Source organism: Cynocephalus volans, chromosome 3 (assembly GCF_027409185.1).
Source record: "Cynocephalus volans isolate mCynVol1 chromosome 3, mCynVol1.pri, whole genome shotgun sequence".
NCBI lineage: Eukaryota > Metazoa > Chordata > Mammalia > Dermoptera > Cynocephalidae > Cynocephalus > Cynocephalus volans.
Window position 1 is genome coordinate 155,829,877 of NC_084462.1, and position 19,223 is coordinate 155,849,099.

General features: G+C 52.7%; 1 protein-coding gene across 1 annotated transcript; it reads right to left on the reverse strand.

The window, feature by feature from the left end:
• Nucleotides 1–505: 505 nt before the first annotated feature.
• Nucleotides 506–15,293, reverse strand: RPS6KL1 (ribosomal protein S6 kinase like 1). Its single transcript, XM_063089782.1, has 11 exons — nt 15,243–15,293; nt 13,527–13,811; nt 12,159–12,283; nt 11,150–11,242; nt 5,704–5,751; nt 5,160–5,292; nt 3,756–4,361; nt 3,287–3,376; nt 3,063–3,145; nt 1,593–1,688; nt 506–1,279 (listed from the first exon to the last, which is right to left on the reverse strand). Exons 2-11 carry the CDS (start codon nt 13,789–13,791, stop codon nt 1,169–1,171), a joined length of 1,650 nt encoding a protein of 549 aa, XP_062945852.1. The 5' UTR covers nt 13,792–13,811; nt 15,243–15,293; the 3' UTR covers nt 506–1,168.
• Nucleotides 15,294–19,223: the final 3,930 nt, after the last annotated feature.

Sequence of the window (19,223 nt, forward strand, 5' to 3'; positions counted from 1 at the left end):
AGAGGCGCCACCTGCTGGTGTTCGAGATGCTGGCAGGAAGGAGCTGGAGGCAGAGGTCTAGTGGAAGTTTGTCTCAGGTGCCACACCCCAGTGATAGCATGAGTCCTGAGAGGAGTCCCCAAACCTCGGGGGAACTGTCTTTGGAATAACCAATTTCCCCAGGACTTAAGAGATCAGAAACATCTTGTTTCTGGCTAAAAGTGTGGATAATTATTCCATTTGTTTTGTGGTTTCTCATTCCAAAAGGGGCTGAAGTCACAGTGGGCAGTGAATTGAGTGGAACCTCAAGACCAAAATGCAAAATGGTAAGCAGAACCAATGCCTGAGAAGGGAATACTAATGGGCACAACATGTCTTAGCTGCTTCAGCCTGGAGGCTGAATTGCCACGTCCTCTTAGACCCATGGGGCAGGCTTCCCTCTTCCCTTGCCATGGGTGGGCCAGCTGGGGAAGAAAGCACTTTATTCTATTTTCAAACTTGCTCCAAGTGGCAGAGCTGTCAGTCCTCCTTCCCCCATCCCTCTTTATCTTTTTTTATTTTCCTCCCCTCCCTTCCTTTTGCTCTATAAAGTCTGAAATCATGAGAGAGGGGGCATGGTCAGGAGTGAGAGTGGATCATCCTGTTTCCACCTCACTCCACACTACAGGCTGCTTCCCTGCTTCCCCACCCCCTGCAGGAACAGTGCTGGTGGTAGAGACCCTCTAGTGTGCATGACTAAGATGACCAGCCAGGAAAGCCCTGGTTTGGTTCACTGAGTCAGTGGATCAGTATCCTGAGGTGAGTCTCCAGAGATGTCCCAAGTGGAGCACAACATGGCAGTGAGTGAGAGTCACAGAACCTCACGGTAGGCTCAGCAGGTGGTTAGTAGTTCAGAGCTAATGCAACAGAAGTCACCCTTTCACGCAGTAGGTCCACATTAAAGGTAGAAGGTATGTGCTCAACATGTATCTGTTGACAGGTGAGAGCGTTCAAGCTGCTTAGAGGGTGGGCCTCACTGCCCCTCCTCAGCTTCTCCAGGAGCTGAGGCTGAAGGTGGGAGCTGAGCAGGAAAAGCAGCTGCCCTACATTCTTTGCCTGGAGCCCATTGATCAGAGGAGCCAGCCCCAGGTGACAGGCAGAAGAGGAGATCCAAACCAGGCCAGCTGCTGCCATCGCCCACCCACCCTTCTTACCCTGTCATTTTGCTCCACTGGATAGAACTGAAAAACGGGTGGGACTTGAGTCTGCTGATACCACTGCCTCCAGCGCCCAGGCGCCGCGTAGGATCAAACAGCAGCAGCTGCAGAGAGAGGCCCAGTCAGCACCCTGGGCAGGCCTCCTCCACCCACACTGCCGAGGCAGGGGCTGACCTCCAAGGACTCCAATCAACATGGCTCCTAGAGGACTCACTTCCTGCCAACCTGGCCCCCAGAACCCTAGTTCTACCCTGGGGGACATTGGTGCTGTTTGGCTACCAACATACAGAAGTTTGTTGTCCCTGTTGCCCTCCTGCACGCACATCAGACATTGAGTACAAAGCACACACAATTCTGGCCCCCCATCCCACCACTTAGGCTAAAAAGCTGCTGCCTCTAGGCTTGGCCATACCTCACCTCTGTCAGTAGGGAGGCTGCTGGGTGGCTGAGCCACTCAGGCAGGTGGAGCTGGGTGTGGGCCTGGATTCCTGACGGGTGGCTCTGGGATAGTGCCTGGAAGGACACATGAAGGGGATCTGAGGAGGCAACCCCAGGAAGGTCTGTACACTCCAGTGGCAGCCTGGATTTTTTCCCCCTGTGTCACATCCCATGGGGATGAGATGATGACATTGATAGCTGCCTTTTGCTTTGGATCTGCTGTATGCCAGACACTGCACTAGGTGCCTGACAGACATTACCATTAAAGACAAGAAGCAGGCTCAGTGGAGTAAAGGGACTTGTGCTGAGTGTAGGATTTGAACCCAGATCCCTCTGGCTCCAAGCTTGCTAGAAGCATCAATCTTGGGTTGCAATCAGGGCGGGCACACTATTGGGAATAGCACTGGAACTTGTCTCTGTACAGAAGAAAATCCTCATGGGCTGCTCATTTGACAGCAGGCCATGGCACTCTACCATTAGGGCCAAGGCAGGGGCATGGCAAGAGAAGAAAGTAGGACCTCTCCATACCCCAGAAAGATGCAGCTTTGGAGAGCAGAGGGCCTGTCTGGAGGTAAGGATGAGCTACAAGAAACTCCCAGGAGGCAGACCAGGAGCCCTGGGATGGAGAGATGATGTGAGATCAGGGGAGAGCCACTCAGGATATGTGTAGCCAGGGCTCCCAGAAGCCCTGGGCTATGGGACAAAAGCAGGAGGCAGCCAGGATGGACTGGTCAGATCTGGACTTCAGGTCACACTGCATCCATTCTGCTGTTTCCTGCCCAATTGTAGTTTGGCCTCTCCATTGCTACCTAGCCTAACTGGCCCCAGATGCAGTGCTGAACTCATCTGGGGGAGGACAGAGGACAGAGCTGGCATCCTGAACGTGGGGAACCTTGAGCTCTTGGCTGACCTAGGCAGGACAGGGCAGCTGCTGGCCTGGATGAAAGAGTCTCTCTCTCCTATCCTCCAGCTGAGGTGTGGGGATTTCAGCCCCAAAGGTCATGGCTGGAGAAGTGAGAGGAGGCTCAGGGGGGTGATCCAGCAGCCTTCTGAGAGAGAAGAGCTGTGTCAAATTCTACTCTCCTTCCAAACCTAGGCCCAAGCTCTCTCTCCCAGAACCTTCCCAGGAGGTCAGGATGAGCTGCGAGACCATCCCTGACCATCCCAACTCAACTCTCTTTCACATAAGTTGGCGGTCCCATTAACTATAGCCACTAGAGTGGTAGGGGTGCTAGGTGTGTCCATGGCCTGGATGAGAGTGGTGCTTTGTGTCTCTCGTGGCCTGTGGGGGTGGCTGGGAGCAGCTGTAGTGGCAGGACATCTAGCCCAATGGCCAGGTCTTGTAGAACCAGGTAGCTTCTGCCCAGACACTGTCTGAATGGACTAAGTCCTCCCCATCCTGCACTCAGTGGCACCCACCAGGGCTCTATACCCTGCCCAGCTACTCACCATTCCCGTCAGCAATTCATAGAGTAGAGACCCAAAGCTCCACCAGTCACAGGCTTCTGTCAGCTCAGAAATCCCACCCACCTCTGCAAGAACAAGAACACACATCTCTCAGCCTCACCTGAGGGCCCTCTCCATTTTCCTACCCAGGCACCACCCATCCCCTGTCATTCTCAACCCCCAGGCTCAACCCACATGAAGGCACCCAAGATCCTGTCCCCTCTTGCCTGGGGCACTATATAGGTTCTCCACAGCCTCCCTGCAGCACTGGGGCTCCACTTCTGACCACTGGCCAAAATACGTGAGCCGGATGTGACCTTTTCATTCAGTGTTTGTTAGGGAGGAATAAGGAGGGACAAAGATTGAGGGTAGCCATCATTGAGCAGCTGGCATGGGGGAGGGGGTTCCAGGGGCATCAACGACATAGTCACAGGGCAGGAGCCAATGGCCATGCTGGGCCCTGAGGCCCAGAGACCATGGGGCATTCCTAGGAGCTTATGGGGCAGAAGGGACTTGTTCCCAAGCCCCACGTTGGCCAACCAGACTCAGGCATTGAGTCCTGTGTGAAAGGCTGGATGGATGCAGAGAAAGAAGCAGATAACCTCTGAGGTCCCCTTGATCTTGGGGAACCCTCCTGTCTGGAGGCTTTGGGGGCCTCCCACCTGAGGGTTAGGGCAGGGAAGCTGGCACACCTACCTGCATGGTCCAGGAGCAGGTTCCGGGGGTTGAGGTCCCGGCACAGCACCCCCTGCTCATGCAGCGCCTCCAGTGCCACCAGCATCTCAGCTGCCCACTGCTTCACCTGTTCCTCCCTCACGCTCCAGGCGGCCCTGCCGCTCCCCTGGCTAGCACCACCCACCCATGGGCGGCTCTGACCTTTGCCTTGGCCACAGCCCCCCAGCACCCGGCTGGCCCCCTCACGAACCCAAGGGAGCCCCCAAGGGGGGTTGGGGTCCATGCTCTGGCCAGCCCGCCTGGGTTGAAGGTGCAGGTGGTCCCTTGGGGGCTTTGGAAGGTCTGAGGAGCAGGAAGTACTGGTCCTGGCTGTGGATTCACCTTCAGCCTCTCTCTGGGGTCTGATGGATGAGGCCTCCCTAGCTGGGGGAACGCTCTGAGAAGTCCGCTGATGCTCCAGGAAGATTCTGTCCCGCCTGGTGGTGTGGCCCCAGGGGAGCTGCGCTGGGGTCAGGAGGCTGAGGTGGGAGTTGAGTTGAGCCTTTATCCTCTCTTGGGTGGAGCCAGGCCTGAGCCCGGCATGTTGGGGGTACGCCTGGGAGAGCAGGTGGGACCAGAGAGTGCCTCCTGGGCCACGAAGAGGGAGTGGGGAGCATGGGGATGGAGTGGTGGGGGAAGAAGAGCGTGGACACCAGGCCCTGTCCCACTCTACCTCCCCTGTCTTCCAGGTGTCCTGGCCTAGCTCAGCCTCCGCACCTCTGCTCCCTCCCCTCCTCTCAACCCACCTGAGGAGGTCCAGCTTCACAACCTGGCATACCACAGATTCTTAACCCCCAAGTAGATATAAAGTATTGTTCATGTCCTGGGGCTGGGTGGTGGGTTCACCAGTGTTCAACATATTTATAATTTTTGTTTTTTTAGAGAGAATGGTACAACAAAATTTAAAGGAGGCCAGGCACAGACTTGCAATGACTATATGTCATGACCTAAGGATGTGTACCTCATTTTAAAAAGTGACCACTATAACCATCAATAAATATCTGCTGTATGACCCAGTTCCTGTCCTTGCAGCTTCAGTCACCACCATCCCGTGTAGCCACTCGGAGGCATGGGCACAGCCCAGCAAAATGAAAAGAGCCAAGACTGGAGGAAACCGTGCCAAAGGAGACAGCTGCATAAATGCCCTCACACCCACCTAGGGTGTGAACATCCTTCCCAGGATGTCCCCTGCGCCCTTAGCACCACACAGAGGCCCATGATGGTCTCATCCTGCCAGCAGCCTCCAGAAAGACTGGGTCCCCTGGTCTGTGATTCGCATCTGGGGCAAGTCCCTCCCCTCCCCAGGGCTCAGCTTTTTAAGCGGGCAGGTGATAACAATACCCCAAAGGCCTGAGCAGCTGACAGGGGCCCCTCAGGTCCCCTCACCTTGCACATGCTCCAGGTGCAGGAAGATGGAGTCTTCGCTCACAAAGTACCGCAGCAGCTTTGTCATGTACGGAACTCCGTGTGGGATGATGGTCAGCCGCTCCCGGCTCACCGTGTGGCACCTGGGCAGGCTCTGGGTACGGGGCACAGCAGGCAGATCAGCTGGGGACAGGCCAGAGGCTGCTGCAGTTAGTGCACATCCTAGCCCTGGTTTCAAGGGCACCTGTATGAGGGGTGAGAGCCACCCTGAGGAGCAACTGCTTCCCCCAGTTCCCAACATGGTCCTCACTGCTATTTCCCCCATAGAATCCAGGTCCTCCACCCTCCTGGCCAAGGATGGGCAGAGAGAGAGAGAGAGAGATAGTGAGTGTGTGTTTGGGAGAAGGGAGCATCTCAGGCAGAACAAACAGCTTTTGGATTTGGAGGGGAATGGACTTCAGATGCAGGTTCTGGCTAGGGGCTTCCTCAGAGGGTAGGGGTTTCTAAGAGCTCTGAGAAAGTTCCAAGGGGAATGCAGAATGGCAGGGGGCTGGGTGACACCTGCCTTTACCACGAAGGTCCCTCCAGTTGCTGGGTCCTGGACCAGTTGCACCTGCCAAAGTCCAGAAGGCACTGGTCAAGGCACATGCTACTTCCTGGGGCTCCGTGGTCCCAGCCCTAGTCCCCAGGTTCCTCCATGGAGGCTGACTCACTCCATGGCAGGGCAGGGAGGGCAGGCTTTGGTGGTGCACAGTGTGCCTCTCACTCCCAAGCTGACATTAGTCCTGCTCATCCACTCTTGCCAGAGCTGCAGGTCTTAGTTCAGGTGCTAACTCCACTAGGAAGCCTTCCCAAATTAGCGACTGTCTGTGGCCCCTAATCTGTTTCCAGTGCTCTCTGGGCTCACCCTCAGCAGGTGTGTCTAAGCTCCTGTCTCCCCTCTGGACTGTAAGCAGAGACCACACTGTGCAGCTCTGTATTCCCAGAGCCCTGCACAGCACAGGGATGTATATAGTAGGTGCTTCACACATGCACGGTGAGGGGGCCAGAGCCTCAGCTGCTGGGCAGGGGTGAGGGGCCCCACGTTGTAAGAAGGCTCTCCCTTCTCCCCTGCTCGGGCTGGGCCAGATCCTGTGTGGCCTGGGGGGAGGTTGAGGAAGCCCTCTTCTACTGGGACCCACGGAGATCAACCTTCACCCCAGGCCTCGGCAAGAACCCCACCATCCTGCAGGGCCTGAGGGCATCACAGCTGAGGGGACCTCAGAGCCAGTCACTTCCTCTGATCTCTGACAAGTGAGAAAGCCGAGGCTCTGGGAGTGTGGCTCCAGGTCACTAACACCATGGGCTTGGCCTGCTTCTTCAGGTCTCTTTTCCTGCCCCATCTTCTTTTAAATAAAGTCCTCTCTGCAGAGGCTTTTTTTTTTTTTTTTAAAGATGACCAGTAAGGGGATCTTAACCCTTGATTTGGTGTTGTCAGCACCACGCTTTCCCAAGTGAGCTAACCAGCCATCCCTATATAGGATCCGAACCCTTGGTCTTGGTGTTATCAGCACCACACTCTTCCAAGTGAGCCACAGGCCAGCCCTTGCAGAGGCTGTCTTTGAAGAGCAACCCTCTCCTTTTCATGCTGGTTTTGGTTAGAGGCAGAGCCTGCCAATCACTGTTAAGGGCCTTGTTTGGAGTTGAGCCCTTGACTCATCCCAGTGGTGGGCAGGGGTGGGTCCCAGCTGTAGGAGGGGGCACACAGGGCAGGAAGGCAGAAGATTCAACCGAGATGAGGGGCAGGTGGCAGTAAGCCCAGCACCCTGTGTTGTGACTCCTTGGCCATGGGCCTGCCCTGAAGACACTCTCCCCAGGGAGGACATAGGCCAGCTGTGGTGGGGTGTGGGAGCTGGGCCCTGAGCCCAAGCCACTGGGCAGTGATGAAAGCTGCAGCCTAGGATTAGGGTAGGGGAAAGGGCACTAGATCTTGAACAAGTGAACTGATTTTCTCATCTACCAAGGAGGAATTATAAATGCCCATCTTCCCTACATCACTGGTTTGTTGAGGCCATAAATGGGAAAGTCCTCTGTGAATGTAAGGGCCATGAGCATGTCAGTTACCACATCACCTCTGTGAACCTTGCTCTTCTTAACTGCAAAAGGGGGTCATATTGGCTATAAAGCGCTATCTCCGTGTTAAGCACTTTACACAGGCTATTATTCAATTTTAGACCTACAACGCTACCAGGTGAGAGATATTAGTGATCCATTTTATTGATAAAGAAATTGAACTTCACAGAGGTTATACTGCCTATGTCCCACTGCTACAAAGTGGTCCGGGTTTGAATATAGGCCCTTGGCAAGCGCTTTCTCTTTGGGCCTCAGTTATCCTCATCAGTAAAAATGAAAGCAGTGGACTGACTACATGAGCACCCAGGGTCCTTCCTGCTGCAGGAGTGAAGTGTCCCTTCTGACCACCAGAGGTCTCTCCTCCAACGGCCAGAGACCAAGCCCCATCTGGCTCCCTGACTTGTGCAATATTTGAAAAAGAAAGGAAGAAAACTCTGGGTCACTGAGGAGAACAGAGTTTCCCACAAGTACTAACGGCCTGGATAATTCCCCATTGTCTCTTGCCAAGCGGTATTCCCCACTATCTTGTCCAGGGCAAGGCCCTCTAATTTAGAGTCCAAAAACCCAGCAGTGAAGGCTGGGGAAGCCAGAAATAAAACTTGATCCATATATTGAAACAATTGTGTTTTTTTAAATATACTAAAACCCACCATTTATCTAGAAAGAATTAGACCAAAACATTTAACAGTGATTTTCTTGGAGTTAGGATGGTGAGGAGTTTCTTTTTTTTTATTTATTTATTTTTTCTGTTTTAAACTCCTTTCTCTCTCATTATATCACAAAAAGGCAGCAGAGGGGGCATTTTCCCATTAACACAACCAAACAAATAATTCCCTTCTTTTGCTCAGTGGTTTGGGGGACAGAGCACTATCTATCACTTGACCTCTATAAACCTCAGTTTCATTCTCTGTAAGACTACTATTAAAACAGCCCTCTCTAACAGAACTTTCCACCATGGGGGAAATATTACATATCTGCATTTTAGAAGCCATTGGCCACATGAAGCTATCCAGCCCTTGAAATGTAGCCAGTGCAACTGAGATATAGAATACTTAATTTCAATTAATATGAATAGTCTTGTGTGGCTAGTGCCACTTTATTGGACAACACAATATATAATGTTTTTTCCCACAGGGTGACTGTGAGGATTTAATGCCATTGCTCTGTAAATGGGAACATGCATTGAGAATGTCAGGTGAGCTTTACTATTGGGAAGATGGAAGGAGGTTCTGAGTGGCTGCTCTCACCTTTTTAAAAAGAATCTTTTCAAAAAAAGAAACCCACTGAGTTCTTGGGACACAGGGACAATTGCAACTTTGGTGAAACACAGTAAATCTTTTCTTTAAAGATGCCCCAAAAATCAAAATCCCACGAAGAATCTCTGATGGGCCAAACAAGCCCAAAAGCTTCAAACAGGTTCTCAAACTCAAAGGCCCACAGGGATCAGACGTGAAAAAAGCGGGTGGGTGGGGACAGGCGCGAATGGGAGGGCTGATGCTCCCTTAAAGAGGCCAGCTCCTCCTCCACTCCCTGCTGCCATGTGGGAATGTGAGCCCAACATTTCCAGATCTTCTAATTTTTCAAGAGAAGCAAGAAATCTGGACGTTTTGTGAAATCTGCATATTTTTAAATGTTGGTAATAATTTAAAAAAAAAAAAGACATACAAAAAAACCTGTTATTGAGCCAAATAAAACAAGATGTGACTTGGATGACTTTTTTCTTCCCCATCCCCAACTTGAGCCTGGCTCCTAGACAAGCTCAGCAAATACCCAGAGACATCTCCCTGGCCCCCCAGGCTCCCTGAGAGCAGACCCCTGGGTATTCTGGCTGCCTACCTAGTTCCTGACCCACCCACCTTGCTGCTCCTTGCCTCCCCCTCCCCCTGCCAACATCTCTTCAGCCCCTGGAGACCCCCTCCCCAGCCCAGTTAACCCTAACAACTGGGCACCTTTGGGGGAACTCAAGTATCATCCTGAGCAAGCCCTGTGCTTCCTCCCTGGGCCTGAAGGCTGCTGCGGGCTGGCACTGCCCTCCGCCTGGATCTGCCTGGGCAGAGCCATGGAACGGAACAGGGGCAACAGCATATCCAGGCCTGGCCACAGGGATCTGGGCCCAGTGGCTGTCACACCTTTCCTAATTTGGTGAAAGTGCTGTTCCTGGCTTGGTTATGACACAGGAAAAGGAAGCAGGATCTCGGGAAGAAAGTGAAGCTTAGTGCCCAAGAAAGGGTAAAAAAGGTAAGAAGGGCAATCTCAAAACAGAATGGTTGGGCTTGGCCTTAATTTGTGCTTTCCATCTGCACAGGCCTCAGAATGCTGGATTCCTAAATCCTTTGCAAACGCATGTCCTGGGGTTAAGCAAATTTGGGAATTCTCACAGACCTCCTTCTTGGAGACTCTGGTATACATTTGCATCCTAAAAGCTCTCAGAGGTCCTGTAATTAGCAAACAAAGTAATGTAACTTTAACTCACCGTTTCCCAAATTTACTCAATTTAGAACCCCTGTCATCATAACACCTATGGTTTAGCAGGATCTCACTGGGGGAAATGGTATCAGTCGCCTCTCCAGCCTGTCTGTGGGAGCTGCTGTGCTTGGCCAGGATGGGAGCTTGGCCAGTTTGCAGTGGGAGAGAGACTGCCACAGATGGAAGCTGGCTGTGCCTTAGCTGACAGTCTGGGGCCTATTCCAGGGACCTAGGAGAAGCAGCTGGAGAAGAACCAAGAATGGGAGCCTGCACGCCTCCCTGCTCTCTCTTGTCACTTGCATTTATAGCCATCGAATATATATTAAACGTCTTGGCGTGTGCCAGGCCTTTCTCCAAAATTATTTAGTTTTATTTCCCGGATCAGCCTGTGGGGCTAGGATTCTTACCCCACTTAACAGATGAGGAAACCAAAGCTCAGAGAGATGAAGGCACTTGCCCATGGCCAGCCTGTGCACTGCCCAGGCAGCACATCATCTCACATGTGGGGAAGCCCACACTGTTCTTGTCTCTAGGGGCCCCCAGATGCACCAAAACCACCCAATGAGTATTTTAAATGACAAGTATCTGGTCTCAACCCTGGAAATTCTGACTCCACAGGTCTGCGGTGGGGCCCAGGCATTTGTAGTTTTAGGAAGCTCCCCGGGTGATTCTGATAAACAGCCAGTTTGGGAAAGAAATGCTTTAGTAACTACTCGGTATCTCTGGGTGGGGGCAGAGGGGAACCCAATACTGGCTCAGCTCTCATTTGCCCTAACTTTGTTCTTTCTGATTTCCCCAAGTAAGGGTTAGGGTGTTACCTCCCATCTTTCTGTTTGCCCTGAATTAAGGGAAAGGGTGCAAGACGGGGTCAGTGGAGGGTGAGGGTGGCACGAGAGAAAGGGCAGAGCTGCCCAGGCCCGGGCAATGCCCAGGCCAGCTGGAGGCTTCTGCAGGACAGGCTTCTGGAAATGAGCACATTCTAGCCACGGGAAGTCCTGAGCTGTGCTCAGTGGAGAAAGGCTCTGGCTCTGGCTGCAGCCCTGGGTGCACAGTAAGTGTGGGGTAGGGCTGTGGGAAGCGGAGGAATGAGCAGGGCAGCGAGAGCTGGCAGGGCACCTGGGCACAGCTTCTCCTGCCGATTCTGTTTCAGTTCTCCCTGTAAGTGGGTTTTCTGTGTCTTCGCTGGGAGGCTGTGGAGAGGGGGCTGTCTGTCTCTTCTCATTCTCCACGCTCTCCTCTCCAGGACTTGACTAGTGTGTTGGGGGTGGGGGAGAGGTGGGAGCCACTGGATACAACTGCTCTCCCCTCTGACCCTGTCCTCCACCCTACCCAGAGAAGTGGGGACAGCTGCTACAGATCTCCTTCCATCACATCACGTCTCTCTCCTCACCTGCTCCATCCAATCGCACACACTGCAGGTGTCACTCACTCACCTTCTCGATGACTCCAACCACCCTGAAGCCCCTCAGCTGCTCCAGGGCAGAGCTCAGTGTGCGGATGGGCCGGAGCCTCAGGCTGCTGAAACCCTGCAGAGGAGGGAGACAGGCCACCCGCAGCCTCAGGTTAAGCCCTCCTCAGCCTTGGCTTCCTCCCAGGCTGTGGGCAGGGCTTCTGGCTGCCAGGAGAGCAGTGGGGAACACAGCGGGCAGGACTGGGTACAGGCAAGGACAGGCTAAGCAGAGAAGCTGGCCTTGACTGGCAGGGATCCAACTCTTCACTCAGCCCCGCCCCTCCCAGCCCTTGTCCAAGGCCAGAAAGTTCTAGGGGCTTCAGAACCCCTTCTCAAAAGCCTCATCCACAGGAGGCAGATGCTCCCAAGATAGGGGGTAAGGAAAAAACCTAGGATCATGTGGGTCTTATATAACATGCCTTGAAGGCCAAGCACCTGCTTTGGGGAAAGGCAGCCTTGCACGACGCGGTGAGCCTAGGAGGGTATGTGCGTGTGACTGTGCACACCTGTGGCATGAGAAGTGTATGTGCAATTTCAACCTACACCCAGTGCCCACTGGGTTAGGAAGAGCCTTATGGGAGAGTCTTTGGGCACGCATGCATTCATGTGTGTGTGTGTGTGTGTGTGTGCACATGTGGGTGTTGGAGTCTGCTGCAATTGAATTCACAAAAGAAACAATCTGGAGGCTTTGAGCGTGCACACATGCAAACATGTATGGAGCTGTGTCAGGTTTGTAGATGTAGATGTGTACATATGTCAAATGCTCTGTGAGGGTGTGAGACAGGACTGGGGATGATTCAGTGTTTGAAAATAAATGAACCGTGCTGGCGTTGGAAAGAGAGGAAGCCAGGGGGTGAATGGGGCAGGCAACTCTGGCTCACACCAGCCCACCTTATCCTGAAGCCCTGGATGGGCCTGTGGGTATGAGGGCCTCAGCCCTCTCCTCTCAGAGCCCTCTTGCTCCTCAGGCCTTTGGGGAGGGGTCTTCTCACCGTGCCAGGGCTGGCTCCACTGCCCAGTGTCCACTGCAAGTGGCAGTTGAAAATCTCCTCCGCCCGTCGCAGGTACTTGGTAATTTTCAGCTTTACAGCCTCACATCGCTCCTTGTTGGGGTCAACTGTGGGGGACGAGAGTCACCAGGGCCCACCCCTGCCCCCCACCATGGCTTTGGAGAGCTGGTGTTCCAGCTCCCATTGCCTGCCCTCTGTCCTCCACAGGAGATCTGTTCTCGATCCCTCCTCTGGGGTGGGAGACCAGCAGCGGAGGAGGAGGAAGCAAGATGGCAGGAGGAGGTTGGGAACCACGGTCACCCCTCAGCCTGACAGCACCTTTACAGTTGGCACCCACCACCTTGCTGGCTGCCATCACACTCTGGGAAGGTACAGGGTGGGGATTTCCACGTCATTTTTTCAGAGGAGGAGACATGCTTCTAGAGAGTTTCTTCCATCTCTGATGCCAGTGTGAAAAAGGACAGGGTGGGGACCAGGATTGGAGGGCCAAGAAATTCACTGGACAGGCTTTCAGGGGTCTCTTTAGCAGGAGGGTAGGAAGGATGAGTCCATTTTTAAACAAATTCCCATTTGGGCCCTCAGAGGTCTCACACTGCCCTCAGCACCAGCCTCTCCCCAGCATGGAAGTGCCTCACCCTGCCCAGAAGAGGCCTTCCCTCTCACTTCCAGGCCTTTCCTGTTCTCTCTCTGGAACACTCTCTGGCCCTTCAGCTGGACGTCGCACCTGCCATTCTTCAGTGCTCAGATTAGAGTTTTGACTTCCAGAAAATGCCTTATGCTAGCCCAGTGTGGCCTCAGTTTCCCTCTTCCCTCCCTTCACTTCCCCCTCACTCTTCCCACCTAGGGCTATAATTGTCATCATCAACTCACTGATCTCCCCAACTAGAATGCAAGTGCCCAGAGGGCAGGGGCCCAGCCAAGCTCCAGGGGCAGTCCAGTGAGTGGGTCAAGTACACAGCCCCTGCACCCAAACCTGTTCAAAGCCCAGCTTTGCCATTTGATAGCTGTGGAGCCTTGAGCAAGTGATGTAACAGCCCATGCCTCAGTTTCCTTATCCAGAAAATGGGAATAAAATAATAGTTCTCATACACTTGGAACTACGTGAAACAACATATATAGTAATTTCTATTACTATGAGGCTCAAATGAGTTAATATAGGTAAAGCTCTTAGAATGGTGCTGGGCATATACTTAGTATAGTTTAATAAGTGCTAGCTAACATTATTATCCTTCATGGAAGCCCTGCAGTGCCAGCATAGTGCCCTGCTCACCCAGTATAGATGGACAGAGGACAGGACAGATGGATGACAAGCCCTGCACTGCCCTGTCCCTGCCCAGCCTTGGCCCTCACCGTGAACACCACGGAGCAGCACATCCACGCCATTCTGGTAGTGGTTGAAGGCTGCCTCGTAGTCCTCACTAACGTCACTCTCCAGGGCCAGCCGGATCTGTGTGGCCGCATCCACCAGGTAGTCACGCTTGGTCATGTCAGGTGCCCCTGCAGCCACCCGGTTGCAAATCTGCTTCAGGTACACACGGGCCTGGGACTGTGCTCTTGAGCAGGGAGCAGGCTCCAGGCAGGGGCTGGGCAGGCACTCGCAGGCCACCAGGCTCATGGCTGTCCTACGGCTGGGATCTGGAACAAGCAAATCCATTAGGGAGGACCTAGATGGAAGCCACACCCCTATTTGTACCCCCGTTTCCTCCACTGAATATTTGGTAGACTAATATTCACCTTCACAGGCTGGAGGGCCGGCCCGTGGCTCACTTGGGAGAGTGTGGTGCTGATAACACCAAGGCTGCGGGTTCGGATCCCATATAGGGGTGGCTGGTTGGCTCACTGGGTGAGCATGGTGCTGACATAGGCTGGAGGGATCAGAGCTAATGTGGGTAAGGTCTCTTCACTGATCCAGTCCTCCCTAAGTGGTGGTAATGATAGAACAATAACATGGCTTGGGGCTGTTTTCCTTTCCATTCAGATTCAGTTCAACAAATATTTCTGGAGCATCTACTACGTGTTGTGCACTGGAGAGAGCTGAGGATACCTGTGACCCAGAGCTGCCTTCACGAGGTGTCCACAGAGCACACCTGGAGTCTAGTATGCATTACACGTAAGGAAGCCACACACTCTGGGCTCAAAGGCCATTCCTCATGCTGTTCCCTCCTCCCTGCCTGTTTTCCCCTCCCTTCTCCTCCTAGGGGAATCGCATTCACCATTACGGGTTAAGCGTAATGGCTCCTCTACCGGGAGAGGGGCTCCTGCTTTGTTTCCCTTGGTCCTGAGGTCGGTGTGGTCTGTGAGCGATGAACCCCCACGGAGACGGCAGACAGCTGGACACAGAACCCGCCTTAAAGCCTGTTGGCAGATTAACTGTGCCACTTTAGCACATTCGGTGCCACTTTACATGGAGTTAGATGAAGGAGGCCAGGGTGACCCAGACCTAGGGAAGGGATGGATCTGTCCTCCTGGCCCTGTCTCTGAGAAGGCCAGGGGGACACGTGGTCTCCAAGGACCTGACAGCAGCTCCTCCCTGAGCAATGTATGCCACCGATGGCCAAAAGGATAGGAGCAGTGGCTGCGGGAAAGGAAGGCGATCAGAGAGAGGCCGGCAGAGCTGCCTCAGCCCCTCACTGCAGCCTCTGCCACCTTTGCTCTCTCAGGTCCCACCGGGAAGGGACAGGGCCCGGACCCCAGGCCATTTCCACCTCTGTACAGTCAGGGAGGAGAGCACAGCACGAGCAGGAGCAGCGGGGTGGGGAGGGAGAACTGCATCCCCAAGCCAGCGGGGAAGCTGAGCCCTGGCGCGGCCAGGAGGTGGAGAGGCCACACCCTCCCTGCTCGACCCAGCCCAGGGTGACATGCAGCTCTGAGGCCTGTGCCTGCGGGGAGGAGCGGCCTCGGCCGGCTAGGCTGAGCTATCCGAGTCGGGTCGGCTTCAGGAGCGACCCCGCCGCACCCGGACACAGAAAACGGCGCGTGCACGCGAGTCCCCGGCCCGCGGGGAGCGGCCCAGGATGGCCAGCTGGGGCAGTGAGAGGCCGACGAGGAGCCGGGCAAACACCGTACCTGCCCGAGCCAGGAGCTCGGTCCGCGGGGCCAAACCTCCCCTGCCGCCACCACCCGTGCAGCCGGCGGGCGAGCGTGCGCCGCGGGCCTCGCTGTGCGCCCTGCAGCCGGGGGCGGGGCTCCGGCCGGTGCTGCCCGGCCATTGGCTGCAGATGAGCTCATCCCGCACCGGAGACTAAACCACCAATCACCGCCCGGCTCGGCGCCCGCCCGCCCTTAAAGCCGCAGGGTCTGCGCGGCGGGCGGAGGTAGCCGGGGACGAGGTGGGGGTTGTGGTCACCCAGGGGTGCGGGAGGGGCTTCTTCAGAAACCTAGGTCCCCTGAGCAGCACCCGTGCCGCTTCTGGGACGTCTCATTCATCCCTTCATCCGTACATTCAACTATTTCACGATGATGCATTGAGAGTCTGCCGTGCACAGACGTAGCGCTTCAGCGGGGACTAGACCGCTGTGCTCACGTCCTCACGGGGTTTGCAGTCTAGTGGGGACACAGGGATTCAAGAACGAAACGGCGGTAGAGTTGATGTTTCGTTTCAGTTGAAACCAGAGTTGTGAGGGAGAAGCAGCACGGGGCTCTGCCTGAGCCTGGGGGTCGGAAGGCTTCCTGGAGGAGGCGGCATCTGAACTGAGATTCCAATTCGGGACCGCGGACCCGCCCTGCGCGCCGACCGGACTCAGAGCGTCCTCCCCTGCCGCGCTCGCCCTGCCCCAGACACCCTTTCGTACCTCTGCCCTCGCCCGCCCGCTCCCCAGCCCCCCTCCAGCCTCACTCCCTTCCAGAGATGTTGGAGCACAGACGGGCCTGCCATCTACCCACCAGGTCTGTACCCACACGCCACCTCCCCGTCTCTTTCCCGAGTGGACCTGCCTGCACCCGTCAAAGGCCACCCACTTGGGGATCAGTCCCGTTCCATCACCTACTCAAGGATGCCTCTCCCTACACCGTTAATCTTTGGCTCCCACTGGATCATTCCCATCCGACACAGACACAATGCTGTTTCTCCTTAAAAGCAAAACAAGAAAACAGATATGCTCTTGGCCTCGACCTCCACTTCTCCCTCTACCTACCACCCTAGGTTCGCAGCAAAACTCCTTGTAAGAGATGTCCATGCGGGCTGTCTCCAGTCCTCTTCTTTCATTTCTCTTGAACCCTCTCCTATGAGGCTTTCTACCCCAGCGTTCCTCTGAAACTGCTCTTGGTCAAGTTACCAATTACCTCCTGGTTGTTAAACCCTAGCGTGGTTTCTCAGTCCTCATGGTCTTCACCTCTCAGGAACATCTGACCAGGTGATCACGGCCTCCTCTCCATGCTCTGTGTCTCCAGGCTTCCCAGACCCACACACTCTTGGTCGTCTTGGTCGTCTCCTGTCTTACTGGCCATCCCTTCTCAGTCTCCTTTGGTGGCTTTTCCCCTCCTTGCCGATTTCTGAATGTTAAAGTGTCCCAGGCTTTAGTTCTTGACGTCTTCCTTCCCTCTATCCTTATTCTCTTAATGAGAGATTGCACCTAGTCTCATGATTTTAAGTATTCTTCTTCAATATACTGATGATTCTGTATTTATGTCTCTTAGCTGTCACCTCTCTACCAGACTTAACTATTTAATAGTCTAATAAAACATCTTAAATTCAACAAGTCTGTGACTAACTCCTAAAACACACCCCACAGAATGGGAGGAAATATTTGGAAATAATAGATCTGATAAGGGTTTTTGTATCCAGAACAAATGAAGAACTCTTACAATTCAACAATAAAAAGACCTCTTTTACAAATGGACAAAAGCTTTGAACAGACATTTCTTCAAAGAAGATATGCAAATAGCCAATAAGCACACGAGAAGATGTTCAACATTACTAGTCATTAGGGGAATGCAAATTAAAACCACAGTGAGGTACCACTTCACACCCATTAGGATGGGCATAACAAAAAAGGTAACAATAGCAAGCGTTGGCAAGGAAATGGAGAAGGTGGAGCCCTCATACATTACTAGTGAGAATGTAAAGTGATGCAGCTGCTTTGGAAAGCAGTTTGACAGTTTCTCAAAATATTGAACAGACGGGCCGGCCCGTGCCTCACTTGGGAGCTGACACCACCAAGTCAGGAGTTAAGATCCCCTTACCGGTCATCTTTAAAAAAAACAAAACAAAACAAAACAAAAATATATATATATATTAAACAGAGAGTTACCATGTGACCCAGCAATCCACTCCTAGGTATGTACTCAAGAGAATTGAACACATATGTTCACATATCAACTGTACATGAATGTTGACAGCAGCATTATTCATAATAGCCAAAATGTGGAAACAACCCAAATATCCATCAACTGATGAATAGACAAGTAAAATGTAATACAGCCATACAATGCAATGTTATTCAGCCATAAAAAAGAATGAAGCACTAATACATGCTACAACACGGGTGAACCTTGGAGACGTTATACTAAGTGAAAGCAGCCAGATGCAAAAGGCCACATTTTGTATAATTCCATTTATATTAAGTTTCCAGAACAGGCAAATCCATAAAGATAGAAAGTAGATGTCAGGGAGGGAGGAATGGGTATGGGGTTCTTTGGGAATGGTCTAGAATTAGATAGTGGTAACAACAGCACAACTTTGTGAATATACTAAGAATCACTGAATCATACATTTTAAAAGGGTAAATGTTATGGTATGTGAGTATTTCAATACAAATTTTATCAAAATGAAAAAGAAAACCTGGCTCTTGATCCTCGCCTGAAGCCTCTCCCAATTCCGTCCTGATGGGTGGACCATCTGGTCAGCCATCCTGATCTTCAGGCTGACCCATCCATCCTGTTGGTCAGGCCAAACATTTTGGAGCCATTCTCTTATTTTCTTATGCTCCACATCCAATCCATTAGAATATCGTAATGGTTTTTCCTTTAAAATATATCCGGGATCCAAACACTTCTTTCTAATCCCCTCCACTGCTATGACTCTTGTGGGAGCATCTTTACCTTGTGTCTTATTTACTGCAGGACTTTCCTCCCGTCTCCCTATTTCTACCCTTGCCACTCTAAAGGCAATTCTCAACACTGCATCAGGGGCATCTTCTCAAAGCTTAAGTTAGATTCCATCCCTCCTCTACTCAAAACCCTGCAAGGGCTCCCATCTTACTCCAAGAAAAACTCAAAGCCCTTACTATGGCCTCCAAGGCCTTCATGGTCCCCCTGTTTCCCCATTCCTTCTCATTTTCTACCAACCTCACTCACTCAACTCCACCTCCTGAGCACTCTGGAACACACCAGGCAGCTCTCGGGCCAGGGCCTTTGCCCTGCAGCTGTCTTTGGCCTGGAAAAGTCTGCCTCCGGCTATCTGCCTGGTTGTCTCTGCCTCTGTTGCCTTGCTGTGACTTTCTTGTGAGACCTACTGTGACTACACCTCACCCTCAGCACCTCTGTTCTCCCACACCCTGCTCTTCTTCTTTTCTGTTGTACTTAACACCATCAAAATGTTATATAATTTACTTATTTATTTATGTATGTTTATTCCTACTCCAGTGTAAGAGCCAGATGGGCGAGGGCTTTTGCCTGCTTTGTTCACTGCTGTATCCCAAGTGCCTAGAATAGCATCTGGCTCACAGCATCACTCATTAAATATTTGCTGAATGTATGAGCGAGCTCTGAAAAATGAGAGGGAATTAACTAGGAAAAGCAGTTGGAGGGGGCAGTGGGGGAGAATGCTCTGGGCAGAGGAACAATATGTAGAAACGCCTTAACAAATGAAGGGAGGAAAAATAACACTTGCTCATCAAACAGGTGGCATAAAGTCACTTGATAAAAGTTAACACCCATTTATGATACAGACAAACTCAATTTGCTTAACAAACTTTAAACAAACTCATGAACTTGCTTTTTAGGTTGATAGTTATCTACTAGAAACTTAGAGCAAACACTGTATGTAATAATGGAACATTAGAAGCATTCCCACGGTCCAGTTGTCCTCTGGCTTATGGAGGATCACAC

Bases quoted from the DNA above. Each gene is read 5' to 3' on its own strand.
- RPS6KL1 (XM_063089782.1), bottom strand. From the start codon at position 13,791: ATGAGCCTGGTGGCCTGCGAGTGCCTGCCCAGCCCCTGCCTGGAGCCT. The intron at 11,243-12,158 runs GTGAGAAGACCC...CCTCCTCTGCAG, and splicing joins GTGGAGCCAGCCCTGGCACG to GGTTTCAGCAGCCTGAGGCT. The intron at 5,752-11,149 runs GTGAGTGAGTGA...GGACTTTGGCAG, and splicing joins TGGTTGGAGTCATCGAGAAG to GTGCAACTGGTCCAGGACCC.